This window comes from Sciurus carolinensis, chromosome 12, assembly GCF_902686445.1.
Source record: "Sciurus carolinensis chromosome 12, mSciCar1.2, whole genome shotgun sequence".
NCBI lineage: Eukaryota > Metazoa > Chordata > Mammalia > Rodentia > Sciuridae > Sciurus > Sciurus carolinensis.
This window is the reverse complement of record NC_062224.1, coordinates 60899220-60916829: the sequence shown is the minus strand read 5'-3', so window position 1 is coordinate 60916829 and position 17610 is coordinate 60899220. Positions and strand designations below refer to the sequence as shown.

Below are 17610 nucleotides of genomic sequence, written 5' to 3'. Positions count from 1 at the left end.
ATAAATTCAACCAATATTAACATTTTGTAGAATTTGCTTTATCTCTTTTTTTCTTACTGAACCAATAGAATGCTAATTTTTTTTTTTCTTTTTTTTTTTTTTGGGTGCTGGGGATCGAACTCAGGGCCTTGTGCTTACAAGGCAAGCACTCTACCGACTGAGCTATCTCCCCAGCCCCGCTAATTTCATATCATGATAACACTTCTAAATATAACACTTTCTAAGAATAATATGCATCTCCTAAGAATAAGGATTATCTTAGATAACCACATTATCAGCTAAGAAAAATAATAATAGTTTCATGGTATTATCTAATATCTCTTCTATTTAAAATTTCCCCAATTATCCCATGAACATAATTTTACAGTTTTTAAAATAAAAATCAGGATCCAATTAAGGTGGGTGCAATGTTACACATCTGTACACATCTGTAGTCCCAGTTACTCAGTACACTGAGGCAGGAGAGGAGTTGTTTTTTTTTTTTTTTTTTTTGTACTAGGGATGGAATCCAGAGGCACTTTACCACTAAGCTACATCCTGACAGTCTCACTAAAGTTGCTTAGGACCTCACTAAGTTGCTGAGGGTGGCCTCAAACTTGTGATATGCCTTTTGCTGGGATTACAGGCATGTACCACTGCACCCAGCATGAGCAGAGGAGTTTGAGGCCAGCCTGAACAAAATAGTGAGACCCCCATCTTAAAAAAAAAAAAAAAAAAATCAAGACCCAATCAAGATCCAATCAAGGTTAACATTTATTTTGCACTTGGGTGAATTTGGTTATTTTCCTGACGTGGCTCCCTATGCCTCAGTACCTGAGTCTGTCCAATATGGGGTTAATGACAAGATCCTAGTCTACTCACGGATTTCTTGTGAATTCCATATTTTTCACTCTAACTGATATTTACTGAACACCCTCTGTGTACTGGACACTGACCAGAAGACAAAGGAGTGCTCTAATGGAGCTTCATTATAGAGAAATAATGGTAAAAGAGGTGCTTTAAAAAATTAACAATACTGTGTAAATATAGAAGGTCGCCATTTTAGGTTAAAGGACTGAAGCAAATCTTGGGAGGAAAAAACCTCTATACAAAAGAAAAGTATTTGGACAGCCAAAAAGAACAGAATTATGGCATTCACAGATAAATGGATGGAGTTGGAGAATATCATGCTAAGTGAAACAAGCCAATCCCAAAAAACTAAAGGCCAAATGTTTTCTCTGATAAGTGGGGCAGGGGTAAGGGAAGAATGGAGGAACATTGGATTGTGTAGAGGGAAATGAGGGGTGGGGAGGGGGTTGGGGGAAGGAAAGATAATGTAAAGAGACAAACATCATTACCCTATATGTACATGTATATATACACTGTGTGACTCTACATTGCGTACAGCCAGAGAAATAAAAAAGTTGTACCCCAGTTGTGTACAATGAATCAAAAACATAAAATAAGGTAAAATAAATTTTAAAAGGGTAAAGAAAGAAAGAAAGAAAGAAAGGATTTAGAGCCAGGCATAGTGGTGCTCACCTGCAGCCCCAGCTATCCAGAGAGGCTGAGGCAGAGGATCCTTGAGCTCAGAAGTTTGAATACTGGGGGTGTATCTCAGTGATAGAATGCATATTTAGCATGCACAAGGTCCTGGGTTTAATCCTCAATACCTAGCACTTAACAACAACAACAACAATGATTTGGATTGAAATTAAATCAACTTTGTTCTGTATGGGTGTTTGCTGGGCATGGTGACATATACCAGTGATTCCATTTACTCTGGAGGCCAAGGCAGGAGGATTGTGAGGCCAGCCCCAGAAATTTAGAGAGGTCCTAAGCAATTCAGCAAGACCCTGTCTCAAAATAAAAAAATAAAATAAAAAAGGCTGGGGATGTAGCTCAGTGGTTAAGCACCTCTGGTTTCAATCTCTGGTACAAAAACAAAATAAAGGTGTTTGACAAGTTCAATGAAGAGATCAGCAATACTTAGAAGAATGATTTTCCCTCCTTTGATACATAAAATTTATTAACAGAAAAGGCCTACAGACTCATTTCTTCTTGGACATACCAAAGGTACAGCCATGGGCACCAATGGTCTTGGTATGCTGGCCTCCAACACGAAGGCCCTGGAAGTGGTGTAGCCTCCTATGGGCCCCAATCTTCTTCGGTGGTTCCAGGTCCTCCTGGAGTTTATTGTCTAGACCATTGACCAGAACTGCGCTATATTTTCCATCCTTTACTTCCCTGTTCAAGAACAAGTCTGGGTTCTTGTACTGTTGTGGATCCTGCATAATGGTGATCACATGTTCAACTCAACCTCAGTGAGTTCTCCTGCCCTTTTGATGAGGTCAATATCTGCTTTCCTCAACACCATCTGAGCATATCTTCACCCCACCCACCTAATGGCAGTGATGGCAAAGGCTTTTTCCCACCACCCATCAATATTTGTGTTGAGTACTCTCAAAATGTGCTGGAACTTCTCAGGAATCACTAGAGACATGGTGGCAGCAGAGTAGTGGGGTATAGACCTTCTGTGGAAGAGTACAGAATGATTTTGTTGTTGTTGTTGTTGTTATTATTATTATTATTTTGCTGCTGAGGTGATAATTCTGGAGTTTAGAGTATATTAAAAAAATGTATAAAGAGCTTCACCTACTTCTAATTAAATAAAATTATGTATGTGAATTTTGTCATATAGTATTTGCTAATTTTGGCTTTATTAGATATGAGTTCCCCCCCCCCCAAATGTTAGAATAGAGATGGGGAGACCATTTAAACTGAAAGGGGCAGAAAGTGGCAGAAAGGTCATCTGATTCAGATTCCACATTTTTATAGATGATCTCATCAGTGAACATTTTAAAGGAATTTTCATGAATCGTAACCCTGTAAACACATATGGTTTCCTTATGTAGAAGCCCAATTTCAAAATCTTGCAAATTAGATTAGATGATCAGAACTTCATGTTATCCTGATCTTTATTCCTCATTTTCCAGTTTTGTGGATTTGGATTTTCTTGACTGTTCTGTGACAGCTGAAGTGTATATAACTTTTGTGTAATGGTGATTGCCAGAGCAGAGAGCAATCTTAAAGCCCTGGAAAGGTGGTAGATTTTCTTCAGCAATATGAGCTGAACTTGAACAAAGCAGAAATGAATATCACTTTGGACCCTTTGCCCTGGAACAGCTGGAAGGCATTGCCTGTTCCTGTCTTTGGCTTCAAGCAGCTGGGAAATGTGGTTGGGGAGTGCATGCCAGCTCTTGGGGTTTTATGCTTCTTGTTTAATAGTTCTAGTGCTGTAGGATCTCAGGGAAATTCAGAACAAGCTCCTCTTGTTGCTTAGGGTTGGCCTCATTGGCAAGGGGGTCTGTTCAGCCAAGGACAGACTGAAGTCATTTGTTCATTCATGTACTGATGTTCCTATATTCAGGAGCAGTTGTTTTAAGTTTGCAAAATGGGGACTTCAGGATTTATGAAAATACAGAATGGTTATCCTTTTAGAACTCTTTGGGGTCTTGGCAGGGTTCTGTGTAGAGCACCCAGAGGTGCTCTTCCCTTACCCCGAGTCTTAGGGTTCTTTGTATTTGTTACTGACAATATCCTATACGTTTTCTTAAGCTAAGCAACTGACATGTAGGGCCAAATTTATAATTCTTGAATTAATGAATAAAATAATAGCTGGAGTACTGATGTGGCTCAGTGATAGAAGCAACTTGTTTTTGGGACCTGGAACAAAGATGCCTATGATATTAGATCAGAACCCACCCTATCCAGCATGACAATTTAACTAATTACATTAGCAACAACTGTATTTCTTTAAAAAAAATTAATTAATTTTAGACCATGGCTTGCTGAGTTGCCCAGGCTGGCCTCTAACTTGAGATTCTCCTGCTGAGCCTTCCCAGTATCTGTGATTACAGGCATGCACACCAATTCAGGCAAAAACTTTTCTTTCTGAATAAGGTCACCGTCTGAGTTACTGGGAGTTTGGATTTGAAATTTATTTATTTTTGCAGTACTGGAACCCAGCAGTGCTCTACCACTGAGCTACATCCACGGTCCTTTTTATTTTACTTTATTTTTGACACAGGGTCCCACTAAGTTGATAAGGTTGGCCGTGAATTTTCGATCTTCCCGCCTCGGTCTATGGAATAGCTGGGATTGCAGATGTGTGCCATCGTACCTTAGGAACACAACTCAATCTGTAATAGTGACCAAGATTCCAGTCAATTTTACCTAAAAAAACTGTTGACTGAGACAGTTGACTGACCATGACTGAATAAGCACACATCCCGATGATGTCTTTGAGGTCAACTATATCACAATAATTTAATTAATATTTCAATGTCCTTACATATAAACTATACCCATTCTGTAATGGGATAAGAATGAGATCAAACCCCTGCATTATTATTGTTGTTTGTTGATAAGCAAGGAGACATGGATTTGAAGAAACTAAGTATACCTGTTGAATCTTTCTCAGTTTGGAGTAATAGTAAGAATAGCTAATACTTAGTTTATGTATTTATTTCTGTGGTGTTGGGGAAGGAACCCAAGGTCTCATGCATATTAGATAAGAGTTTTACCACTGAGCTACATGCCCAGCCTTACTAATACTTCCTGAGTACTTGGTAGGAGTCAAGTATTTTACTAAGCATTTGATACATGTTACTCACTTAATTTTCACAATAATAAAACTATTATCTTTTTGCATTTTGCAAATGAGGAAACTGAGTCACAGAATGATTATAAATAATTTGCCCAAAGCTACTTAACTAGGAAATGACGGAGCCAGGAGAGCAATAAAATGCTGATAAGCTTTACAAATCCCTATAATTTTCATGTTTCTGCTTAGGGAACACTATTTTTAAAGGGTTATGTATAATCCCAAAGGATAGGAAATTTGAATCTCTTTAGCTACTATTTTTAAAACCACTCCAGAGCCCATCCTAGTTATGTATTAGAGCTTGTTCTTGGTAATAAACACACCAACTTTGTCTTTCTCCTAAAAGATTACAAATGATAAAATTAAGTAAAAGCAGGAGGTAATTACATAAAATTGGGGAGTCACATTCTTCTTTTATTTATATTTTGTTTTGTTTTTGCAGTACTGGGGATTGAATCCCGGTTGTGCTGCTCTACCACTGGGATACATCCCCTGAATTCCCCCAATCCCCGCCATTTTTTTTTTTTAGCCAGGGTCTTACTTAGTTCCTGGAACTAGCCTGGAACTTGTGATCCTTCTGCCTCCCGCTGCAATTATAGGTGTCCCCCCACCACCCACAACCCTATTCTCTCCTAATGTAAAGAACCTTTTCTGAGCTACATAAACAGCTCATTCACCCATTTGGTTTTCAGTAAACAGAAATGTAGTATATAACTTTGGTACAATAAGGTTACATTGTACAAAATAGGAGGACTGTCACTTTAAAAATAAAATGGAAATACCTTCTCATGTGTGGCATGAGAGAAAATAAAAAAATATATTACTTAAGTAGTAAATCTGAAGCTGAATTAATTCCCTGTACATTTTACCATTATAAAATGAACTTTTATACATTTATCTTTAAAGACACATACACAATTTTAAATATGTAATTGACAGTTATACTTTATTAACAGAATAGCAGTAAGTCTTTTTTTATTGTTTGCAATGTGAAAAAGACAATATAGTTGACCCTCAGTATCCATGGGTTCCACATCTGTGGATTCAGCCAACTGAAGATCAAAAATATCTGTGAAAAAATTGCATCTGGGCTAAATATATATGGACTTCTTTTTCCTTGTTATTACCCTCCAAACAAAAGAGTATAACAACTACTTTCATAGCATTTACATTGTATTAGGCATTATAAATAATCTCGACATGATTAAAAGTATAGAGGACATGCATAAGTTATATTCAAATATGACACCATTTTATATAAAGGCGTATCCTCAGATTTTGGTATCCACAGGGTTCCTAGAGTCAATTCCCGTGGCTACTGAGAGACAGGAACAACAAGTGTAAATCAAAAATTCACACTGAGCACAAACTCAATCACCCAACAGCAGGAGTAAATCAAGAGAGTACATGAATAAATGCATTGGCTGAGAAGTGTGAACATAACCAACACACCACTCACAGTGTCCTGGGAACAATCCCAGGAGGCAAGCTTGACTGCAGTTTCACAGCAAAAACCCATCTGTTGTATTGTGCCCTGTCTGACTGACCTTGTGTTCAGAATGGCAGTGGCAACCCTAGTGTGGGAAAGGAAGTCAGAGACTCGGAGTTGGCTGTGTTTATCCAGTACAGAATGTTTTCTATTGAGAGGCAATTGTGAGTCATCAGACTGCCCAGACCTGGATGAAACATCCCTCTAAACTATCCCCCCACCCCATACACTCTGATTTCATATTCTCCAAGCAATCTTTTGCTTACTTAGTTTCTCATATACTTCACTATTTTAAGAGGGTGAAGTGCACTGGATCAGGAGGGCATATAGGGATCCTAGTCAAGGCAAAGATACACCCGCTGTTATAATAATTGTATAATAAATTGCATAATGAATTGGATATTTTTTCTTATATAAAAACTTCCTAGGAATGTGGTTCCTACAAGTCCATCTTGAGACGGATGAGCCCTAGGAGTCCTGGCATGGCCAAGTTTCCTCCAAGGTCAAGGCTATTGTTTATGGCACTTTCTCCTTGAGAGAGCCAGATGCCATCTCTGTCCTCTTATCTCTCCTTTCAATCTTCAAAAATAAGTACAAGTGTTGGCTGTATAAAATATCAGGAAAAAAAATAAAAATCCAAGAGGGTAAGGAAATTTTTTTGGAGACTAAAAGTGACATAGAAATCATATGGTCTAAAAATTAAGAAAACAACAGGACACATGGTTCAGACAAGTGGCGAAAGAACAAGCCAGGGCTTTGGAAGAGAATAAAAGTAAAAACACTGTAGGAAGAAAGCAGCAAATTTTCATGGTATAGATAGGAGACACTTTTTTCTTTATCTTCTATTGGGGATTGAATTCAGGGGAGTTTTACCACTGAGCCACACCCCGTTTTCAATTTACTTTTTATTTTAAGACAGGATCTCACTAAGTTGTTGAGGGTCTTGCTAAATTGCTGAGGCTAACCTCAAACTTGTGATCCTCCTGTCTCAGCTGCTGGGATTATAGGCATGTGCCACCTTACTCAGTGATGGGATACATCACAGTCAAGAAGTAATCAGGATATTCAAAAGAAAAAAAAAAAAAAAGAAGAAGAAGAAGTAGTAATCTGGAGATCAGGATGGTTAATGTGAATATCTGGACTGAGGAGTAGGAATTACTGAAGGTCAAAAGACTAAAATGCGATGGCATAAGGATGATGACCTCACCAGGTGTGATGGATTTAGTATTTTATTTATTTATTTTTTTGGTATTGGTGATTGAACCCAGGGCTTTTAGCCACTTGGCCACATACCCAGTCCTTTTTATTTTTTATTTTGAGATAGGGTAGGGTCTTGCTAAATTGCTTAGGGCCTTGCTAAATTGCTGAGGTTGGTCTTGAACTTGAGGTCCTCCTGCTTCAGCTTCCTGAGATTATAGGCGTACACCACACACCCATCTGCTGTCTTTTAAGGGCAAGGCAATGAACTAAAAAAAAAAAAAAAAAAAAAAAAAAAAAAGAAAGAAAAAAGAAAGGAAGTAAGGGCCAAAAACTTACCATGTTAAGGAACTATTGTACAGCTTTGGATTACTGTCATCTTTTTCTCATCTGACCCTTCATAGGGCATCCAAAATTTGACATGACAATAGACAAGAACACTTCTCTAACTCAAATAAGTTCCAATCAGAAACTCTTAACACCTTAGCACAAACCATATTCCAAGGAACTACTTTGTGAAAACTTTGAGTTGCTTTGAAGAGAATTTTGTTTGAATATAGTTCCTGGATTTCATGCTCTGAAAGTGCATTTCCATCAAGTCTAACCAGCAGAGTTAGCTGCTTATAATTAAAAGAGCTCTTGGGGCTCCGGGTACAGCTTAGTGGTAGAATACTGCTTAGCAACTAGTAGTTTCCTGGTTCAATCCCCAGAATCCCACAAAATAAAACAAATAAACAAAAAGCCCTACAGCTCTTACAGAAATTATTTCTAAAGACTATTAAAGGAAGATTCACCTGAGATTTTTTCAACAAATATCTTTTTTTCTTCTGTCTTGTTCTCCTAATTCCATGAGTAGAAGAGAAAATATATTCATTCATCCATTTAAAAAAAAGTGAATGAACATATGTGAGGTACTTGCTGAATTTTGAGGGAAAAAGATGACAAAGACATTGTTTTTGTGCTAACAAAGCTCACAGTGTAGTTAGGAAGATAACTTACAAAGTAATTAGAATGCAGTGTGATAGATGCTGTAAAAGATCCTTGTCCCTTTTCCTATTTCAAGGCCACAGACTTCTCTATGTGCTAATAGCAACATCATTCATTAACTTCCTTTGTCTGGAGTGTCCCTTCTGTGAACTTGGTGCCAACACATTAGATAATAGTAGCAATTATACAGTAGCATAAGATTATTTTTTCTGGTTCATTAAGCTGGAAATGTTTTGTTTGCTTCTCGTTCACATCTACTCTGTTTTGTTTCCTAATTATCCTTGTTGATGTTTTAAAGTTGGCGGAAGAATAGATTTCATTATTATTTTTTTTTAGTAGCTGTATCATAAGGGTAATGTATGTTTTTTTTAGAGAAGAAAATGAGAGACAGGGACTTAGGGACTCTGTTCATTGTCTAGGATGGCCAAAAATTAAATAGATTTTGGGCAAAAATCTCATTGAAATAAGTTTGATTTGTTCATTTCCAAGAGCTCTTCTCACTCTGATAATCTATGATAATATAGGTGAACTAACATTCAAAATCAACAACCAAACCAGATGTGGTGGCATATTCTTGTAGTTCCAGTTACTTCGGAGACTGAGGTAGGAGGATTGCTTGACCCCAGGAATTCAAGACCAGCCAGAGCAAAATAGTAAGACTGCATCTCAAGGGAAAAAAAAAGAAGAAATAAAGGGAAAAGAAAAGTCAATGACCAGCAATGTAAATGAAAAATTACAACACAATGATCAAATATAACCTGACAGGCTGGGTGCAGTGGCACATACCTGTAATCCCAGCAATTTGGGAGGCTGAGGCAGGAAGATTGCAAATTCAAGGCAAGCCTCAGCAACTGAGGGGACTATTTTTTTTTTTTTTTTGCACAGTGCTGGGGATTGAACCAACTGAGCTATCTCCCCAGCCCCCAACTGAGGGGGACCTTAAACAACTATCTCAAAATAAAAAATAAAAAGGCTGGGGATGTGGCTCAGTGGTTAAGCCCCCTGGGTTCAATCCCTAGTACTCCAGCGGAAAAAAAAAAAGAAAAGCCTTACATATACGTAGAATAATTCATCCAAAACAATACAGAAATATATTCTATACTATCATATGTTGTTCTTTTTGAAGTTTTGGAGCATTCGGAGTCACACCCAAGGCCTTGTGCATGCTAGGAAAGTCTTCTACCACTAAGCAATACCCCCAGTCCAAAGACACGGGAAAGCGAGAACAATTTTCTTCCTTCCTTCCTGCCTTTCTCTTTTTGGTGACACTGGGGATTGTACACGTGCTAGAAAGTGCTCAGTCACTGAGCTACTTTCCCAGCCCTTTTTATTTTTTATTTTGAAACAGCGCCTTGCCAAACTGCTTAGGCGCTCTCTAAATTGCTGAGGTTAGCCTCAAACTTGCAATCCTGCTTCAGCCTACCTAGTTGCGGAATTATGGGCGTACCCCATGGAACCCAGGGAATTTTCCTGCTCTTACTATCTTAAATTTGTCATCTGATAGCAAATATGTGGAAACTGCAGAAAGTTTACTACATATTTTCTCATATAATCCTCACAACAGATAAGGAAACTGAGGCTTGGATAGTGTAAGTTCCCTTTCCATGGATGCACTAATAGCAAAGGGTAGCTTCATAAGTCAGGATTCAAATTTAAACCTCTTTTGTCCAAATTCAGTACTTTTCATGTTTTAATATGTCGCTTCCCAAAGTGCTTCATATATTCAAGGGAAGTCTCAAGAGAATGTTGCTTTTAAGTCATATGCTGGAGGGGCTGACCTTATTGCATTTAAGTTATGAGTCCTAGTCTAGAATAGGACACATTTCACTCTGGCTGGCCCTGGACTGTGAATCCCTGGTCTTGGGGGAGTTGAAGGCTACAATGAAGAAAGGAGATACTGTTTCATATTTTATCTCCAGGAGGTGGACAGTGTGCAGGCTTGAAGGGTGTCCCCCCAAACTAAAGGAAAGACATGATTAAAATTAAATAACTTCACCAAAACACTTGGTTCTTAAGGACTCTGCCTGTGACTCTCATGGAATGGCTTGTTGAGATTTATTCTGTATACCACATGGTTTCCAAATCAGGTGGAATTATACAGGAGTCTGCCAAAGTTGCTTTTCACACATCGTTTTATCCTTTAATGTTTCTGCCTATGACTCCATTTAAGTCTTACAGAGTTAAAGGAACTGTATTTTATTCTTTGAAACGGTCCTGATCTTCAGACTAAAGACTTCTAATTCTTCAACACTGTAACTCAGAGACAATGATTCTTATGCTCAGGTTTGTATGCATCTCTATCCTCCTGTTTTGAAAGTGTTTTCTACTGTTTACTCTACTGGGGTGATATCTCCCCAGTTCTACTTATCAAAGTGGGCTGGGGGTGTAGCATGTGCGTAGTATATGGAAGGCTCTGGGTTCAGTCCTCAGCACCAAGTGTCAACATGTGAATAACTGAACAAATGAATGAATGATGAGAGGGTGAAATAAAATAAAACTATACTGAAAAATACTACTTGGAAATCATGATTTAGAACTTTAAGCATGTAATTGTGGTTTCATTAAAGCTCTTTACTAGTTTCTTCACTACAATGGAATTATATGGTTTGCTAATAATGTATTTCTAAACCCTAAAAATCTGCATTTAAATTTATTTTCAGGGGAAGAGTGCTCTAGGGTATACCAAATTTTGTTATATACATTCTATAGCTGGCTCTCCACGTAGTAACTAGATTCTAGTTAACATCTTTCAATTTTCACAAAAGTTACCGAGTGAAACATTGATAAGAGATTGCCTACACTTTAATCTAATACAATGAAGCTACCTGCAGTCCATTAAAAAACCACAGAGGATTCAAGGAATCCAGAAAAGGCAAAAGGCAAAAACAACCCCCCCCCCCCCAGTTTACAATTTAAACCATGTAGAAATAATGTTTTGACTAACAATTTAATGTGCTTTGAAAACTTAAAGCACCATGCAGACACCACAGTTAATACAGGAAGTACAAGCTCAAACATTTAAATAAGTTCAAGAGACAAAATAAGGTTGAGACTGTCTAAAAAACTTGGCACAAAACATTTGTTAAAATGGGTGACCTATTCCCTCCGTGGGAAATTGGACTTGACTCATTTCCATCACTTTCTAACTCTAGGCAGTCAACTTTTCTTAATTATGTTTCCATAGAGGCAGGGAGTTTCTAGCAAACAAAAGATTTGTGACTCAGGAGCATTACTTGCAATACTATTGACCCAAACCTTCGATTATTTTAGCTAAAATGTACAGATTATAAAAAGTAGCTTCAGGAAATGAGAATGTGAAAGAAAGGGAGATGTAGAAAGGGGAACAATTTTCATGAGAAGTTTAATATGGTAATGTGTTGAATATACATATTATCAGTCCTTGAATAAAGAAATAAAATTTGTGATTTTTAAAATAAATTTTCAGTTGTAGGTAGACACGATACCTTTTTATTTTTATGTGGTGCTGAGGATTGAACCCAGGGCCTCACACATGTTAGGCGAGTGCACTATCACTGAGCCACAACCCCAGCCCTTTGTGATTTTTTTAGGAGTAGAATTTATGCAAATATTTTTCAAATGCAGAAAGACTATATTTTAATGACAAAACGATATTTTTTGTGATACTGGGGATCGAACCCAGAGGTGCTCTACCACTGAGCTACATCCCCTACACTTTTTAAATTTTTATTTTGAGACAGGGTCTCACTAACTTGCCCAGGCTAACCTTGAACTTAAAAACCTCTTGCCTCAGAATTTGGAGATGCTAAGATTATAGGTGTGTGCCCTGTGCTTGCACAGTGTCTTTTTTTTTTTTTTTTTTTAATACTGGGACTTGAACCCAGGAGCGCTTAACCACTGAACTACATCCCTAGCTGTTTTAATTTTTAATTTTTGCGACAGGGTCTCACTAAATTGTTTAGGGGCTCAGTAAATTGCTGAAGCTGGCTTTGAACTTGTGATCCTCCTTCCTTAGCCTCCCAAATCGCTGGGATTATAGGTGTGTGCCACCACCTCCAGCTCAGTGTCTGTTTTTTAAACAAAACAAATTCTACCTGTTCCAAAATACTTGCTGCAAATCATTTGACAATTAATTCTCCCATCTACAAAAAAACATTTTTAGGGTCCCTTATTAATTAACTATTGCATATCTTCCAATTTGGTGAAATTGATAAGTATTTATTTACTTATTCACTAAACAATTACTTTACTTTAGCACTTCTTTATATGTCATCCATTGAGTCATCATTGGAATGTAGTGGGGAACAAATGAAGTTGTAATTCATTATACATCAATGAGGTTCTAAATTCTTTGAAATTAGATGGCTGTCAGTCACTCCCAGGATGCTAGGTTGGAAATGAATTATTGCCTCTTGAATAAAATACTCCAAATGGAAGAATGAGGGTCTGTATTAGTTATTATAATTACCATTTCCTAGTCCTTTTTATTAATATTATTGTATCTTATGAAGGTATAGGTGAAAAAGGAAAAGGTGAAGAATGAAGCTTGGTGCCTAATTTTCTTTTATCTTCGCAATAACTGCAAAGGAAGTACAGTAAGTAACATTATCTTTTCTTAACTGAGAAAGGCTCAGAGAATGAAGTAATCCAATTAAAGTCATGTTGCTAGAAGTAGTCAAAAGCATTAAAAACCAAGTTTGTCCAGCTCCAAATGATCACATTCTTTTCATTACTCTATGCTTCATTCAAAAAGAGAAAGCTTTGAAGCTGTGTTTACCAAAGTCTGTTGTGTGGAACACTAATGAAGTAAGATGTTCTCAAGTATAAATGGATGCCATGGTCAAATAACTTTGGGAAATGCCCAGCATATTAAAGGTGGTGAAGTATTACATAAAAGAAATGTTGAATTTTATTTAATTAGCTTTCCCCAAAACCTCTGAGTACAAAACTTAGATTATTTTTTTAATTTGACAATTACTAACATATCTTGAACCTAATTAAAAGAATGTGGCATATGCTTAGTTATGTGACTGAAAGAGGAGAAAAGGTTGAAGGAAAGCTTTCAAGTGGAAATTGAGTTTATAAGGTAATTAAAAAAGCAGTAGCTGTGAAGGAAACATTTTCAAAAGATGCAGTGTGTGCTCCCAGTATAGCTGGGAGATGGGGGTGGTGGGTGGGTGGAGAGAATCAAGGGCAAAAAGGAGAAAGGGATAAAAAATAACATAGCCAGTATATTTTCAATGCAAACTTTAAGTGATTCATGTGAACTGAAGTTTAAGGGACAATTTCGGAGAGAAAAGACGCTTGAACTGGTCCCTGATAAATGCTAAGATTTAGACAGGAGAGAAGGCTGGAAGACACTAAAAGGGAAAACAAAGAAAGGATTCTTAGGAATTATGTAGTGAAATAAAATAGGACGGATAGGGTTGGTCCAGGTTATAGACAATCATATAGAACTAAGTCTGTTGGTAATGATGGAAAGATTAAAATCTGTAAGACCATGTAGAAAGTTGACTAACCTGAGTAATAATGATACTGATTTTTAAATTCTACAATCAGAAGTTTGTGTGTATGTGTGTTTTAATTTTATTTTGGGTCAGAATCTTGCTTAAGTTGTTTAGGGTCTTGTGGTGATGCTAAAGCTGACTTTCAACTTGCCACCTTTCAGCTCCGCCTCCTGGGATTATAGTTGTGTGCCTCCACCCTGGCTTCAGAAAGGATTTTAGAGTAAGGTTAATAAATGTCTTTTTATGAATCAGTCAATCCTCTAATCTAGTTCCTTTTGGCCTAAAGGGTGCTTGATTTTCACATCATACAACTCACGGCCAGCACACCTGGATTGAAAATTCCTCTTCTGACTACCAAGAACAGTACTCAAGAATTGAGTATAGAGTAGTTCAGAAGATGGAAGTGTACAATGTGGAGCAAAAGAAAGACATAAATCAGCATGTATGATGTTTTCTGTTTGAAGAGGTCCATTTTAAGGAGGCTTGGGGGTATAGCTCAGAGGTACAGTATGCTTAGCATGCCTAGCACCCCCCTCCTCACCCAGCAAATTAAGGCACCCAGCAACTAACAATAAATAAAAACCTCTTAATTTTGTATGGGGGAATTGAACCCAGGGGTGCTTAATCACTGAGCTACATCCTCAGCCCCACTTTTAAAATTTTTTTACATTTAAAAAAAATATTTTTCTTTAGTTTTAGATGGACACAATACCTTTTTTATTTTATTTATTTATTTATTTTTATGTGGTGCTAAGAACCAAATCCTGTGCCTCACACATGCTAGGCTAGGAGAGTGCTCTTCCACTGAGCCACAAACCCCAGTCCCATCCTCGGCCCCTTTTTATAGTTTAGAGACAGGGTCTGGCTGAGGTGCTTAGGGCCTCCCTAAATTGCTAAGGCTGGCTTGGAACTTGTAATCTTCCTGCCTCAGCCGCTGGGAATCAGGCTTGTGTCACGACACGGTTCTGAAGAAAAATTTTTTACTGCAAAAGTGGTAGGAGGTACTCTTTCAACTCCCCTCCCCGCAAAGAGTGGCCTGTTAGTATCCTCACTCTACCTCATTCGATTTACTACTTGGAATTAGACATATTTGGTGCTGGAACTAGTTTTTTTCTTTTTTTAATTGTCAAAGAATCTTTTATTTATTTATACGTGGTGCTGAGAATCAAACCCAGTGCCTCAGGCCTGCTAGGAAAGCGCTCCACCACTGAGCCACAACCCCAGCCCTGCGGGGATTAGTTTTAAAGGAATATACTAACAAACCAAAAATGGTAACAGATTTGGGGTAATTTATTATTATTAATATTAATATTAATATTATTATTATTATTATTATTTCGGTGCTGGGGATTGAACCGAGGACCTCCTGCACACCCGGCACGCGCTCTATCACAGCTACACCCTCAACTCCAAGCAAATGTTTGACGAAAAAGAATAGGCAAGGCAGCACTTTTGACCATGAAAACACAGTAGAATATTTGAAGAAACACGTAGGAAAGGGGAAAAGCTCTTACCTAGGGGTCTGAAGGCCTGCTTTTGGCATGAAGTCAGAGCACAGGACGAAAAACAGGGCAAAAGTATCTGCCAATGGGGGAATCTCCCGGGCGAGACACCCTGCCTAACAGGAGTAGCGGCGCTACTTCGGGCGAAGACTACCACTCCCGACTCCACATCCGGCGCGCAGGACGGGCCGCTGGAGCCGGTCGACGCGCAGGGCACTATGGGGTTCGTAGTCTTTCTCCTCCTTAGCTCACCGAGGCGGAGAGACCCTATTTTATGTAAACGAGCCACTCTTCCAGAGGCTGCTTCCCTTTCCACTCCCTCTCGCCACACTTTGTTTCACGGGAAGTTTGAAAATTCCCGCGGAGCCGGCGCGCGAGGCCCGAACCCTCGCGAGAACTCGGTCTCGGTAGCCGTGATCTCCTCTCCTACCCCCTGCCTCCTCCCCTCCTTCTCCGCCCTCCTCCTCCCTTCCCCTCCCCTCCCCTCCCCTCTCGGGTGTGTGTGGGACTCCGTCTGTCCGCCCAGGGTAATGCGCAGAGGAGCGCTGACGCTGTCCGAGACTAGGTGGCAGAGTCGCGAGGGGCAGGATTCTGCACCGAGGCGGGGGACCAGCTGCGTTTTAGCCGCTGAGTCGTGTGCAGGCCTGCAGCCGGCGAAAGCACTCTCTAGGGGCGGGTGTGTGGCTCTGAGGTGGCCAGGAGGTCGCAGGCCGGGGAGCAGAGAGGCAGCTTCCGCAGGGCGGAGGCGTGTGTGCCCAGCCTGTGTTTCCCGGGAGATGCTGTGACGGACCCGCGCGGGAGGAGCTCACGCCTGGCCTCGCGCCCCCCGGGACTCGGCGGCCGCGGCGGCTGGGTCACCCGCCCTTCTCAGGTAGGGGGAAGGGAAGGCCGAGGTAGGGCCGCGCGGCGGAGGGCGGGTCGGCGCGGCCTGGGCCCGGCTTGTCCCCGCGCGGCGCCTCGTGGGGCCTAGGCCGGACGCATGCCCGCGCGGATCGGGCCCGAGGGGGCGAACGCGAGCGGCGACCGGTGCAGCACGCTCCAGCGTTCGGCAGTTGAGTTATATAACCTACTTCGAGATGGAGTGGCGGCGGCACATGGCGGCTGCGGCGAAGGGTCTCGGTGTTCGTTTCCCGCCCTGGCAGCGGGATCCTGACCCGCCCGGCACGGCTTCTTCACTGTTGTTGTCCGGTGCGGTTGAAACCTTGGCGGGCCTTCCCCCGCGGGAGGCTGCTGGCTCTCTGAGTTTGTCTTACGTTGGCCTGTATTCCACACGTTCCTGGGCCTGGCTTGGGTGAGTCCAGGGCAGGGAAGAAAGTTTGTCCCGAGATTGGAGAACGTGCGGCACCGGTTCAGCGAACTGCCGGGATAAAGGAGAGCTCCAGTTAATAGGAGGGCTTGGAGTCGGGGTTATATGCTTTTGTTTTGGGAGTATTGGGGATTGAACCCTAGGGGCGTTTTACGACTGAGCTGCATTCTCAGTCTTAAAAAAAAATTTTTTTTTTTTTTTTTTTGGTTTTACATATATATCTTTTGATGGGGGGAAGTCCCGGGGATTGAAACCAGGGGCGCTTTACCACTAAGCCACATCCAGCCCTTCTTATTTTTAATTTTAAGACAGTGCGTCGGTAAGCTGCTGAAGCTGGCTTCGAATTTGCGATCCTACTCTGCCTCCAGGGTCATTGGGATCACAGGCGAGCATCACCAAACTCGTCAAAAATTTTAAAGTTTTTTTTTTTTTTTTTTTCTTTTTCTTGTACCAGGGGCGCTTCACCCCTGAGCCACATTCCCAGACCTTTTTATTTTGACATAGTGTCTGGCTAAGTTGAAGAGGCTGTCCTCCTACTTGAGATCCTTGGAGTGTTAACCCACCTGGGAGATTTAAGGACGATTCCTTTTGAGAGGGCTTGCTTTCTTTTGAAATTTTTTTTTAGATGTTGACAGACTTTTATTTTATTCTTTTATTTATATGTGGTGCTGAGGATAGAATCTAGTGCCTCACACATGCCAGGCAAGCCTTCTACCATTGAGTCACAACCCCAGACCAAGGCAGGGTTTGTGTGTGTGTGTGTGTGTGTGTGTGTGTGTGTGTGTGTACTGGGATTGAACGCAGGGGCGCTTTCCCACAGAGCTACGTCCTCATCCGTTTTAAAATTTCTATTTTGAGACGGTCTCCCTAAGTTACTTAGGGTATGGCCAAGTGTCTGAGGCTGGCCTCGAACTTGTGAGCCTTCTGCATCAGGCTCAGAGGTCACTGGGATCACAGGCATGGTCACCACCTCAGTCAGGTGCTCCTTTACTTATGCT

The 17610-nt window shown here is 40.2% G+C and overlaps 2 protein-coding genes and 1 pseudogene across 5 annotated transcripts in view; 1 reads left to right on the top strand and 2 right to left on the bottom strand.

The window, feature by feature from the left end:
* The window catches only part of LOC124961365 (uncharacterized), a 68374-nt gene that overhangs the window by 50579 nt on the left and 185 nt on the right, over positions 1-17610 (bottom strand). The window contains exons 2-3 of the mRNA XM_047519950.1: positions 16377-16663; positions 15319-15573 (exon numbers count right to left, since the gene is read on the bottom strand). Of these exons, the coding sequence (XP_047375906.1) occupies positions 15319-15573; positions 16377-16663 (542 nt within the window). The remainder of the gene's footprint in view (positions 1-15318; positions 15574-16376; positions 16664-17610) is intronic.
* Positions 2031-2482, bottom strand: LOC124961608 (40S ribosomal protein S18-like; annotated as a pseudogene).
* Ahctf1 (AT-hook containing transcription factor 1) overlaps positions 15804-17610 on the top strand; it is a 71887-nt gene continuing 70080 nt past the window's right edge. For 2 of the 4 annotated variants that reach the window (XM_047520419.1, XM_047520418.1), the window contains exon 1: positions 15804-16177. The gene's annotated coding sequence lies outside the window, so the exon portion shown is untranslated. Of the gene's footprint in view, positions 16178-16579; positions 16598-17610 lie in introns of those variants that run through there. The other 2 variants (XM_047520417.1, XM_047520416.1) reach the window with 1 other exon arrangement.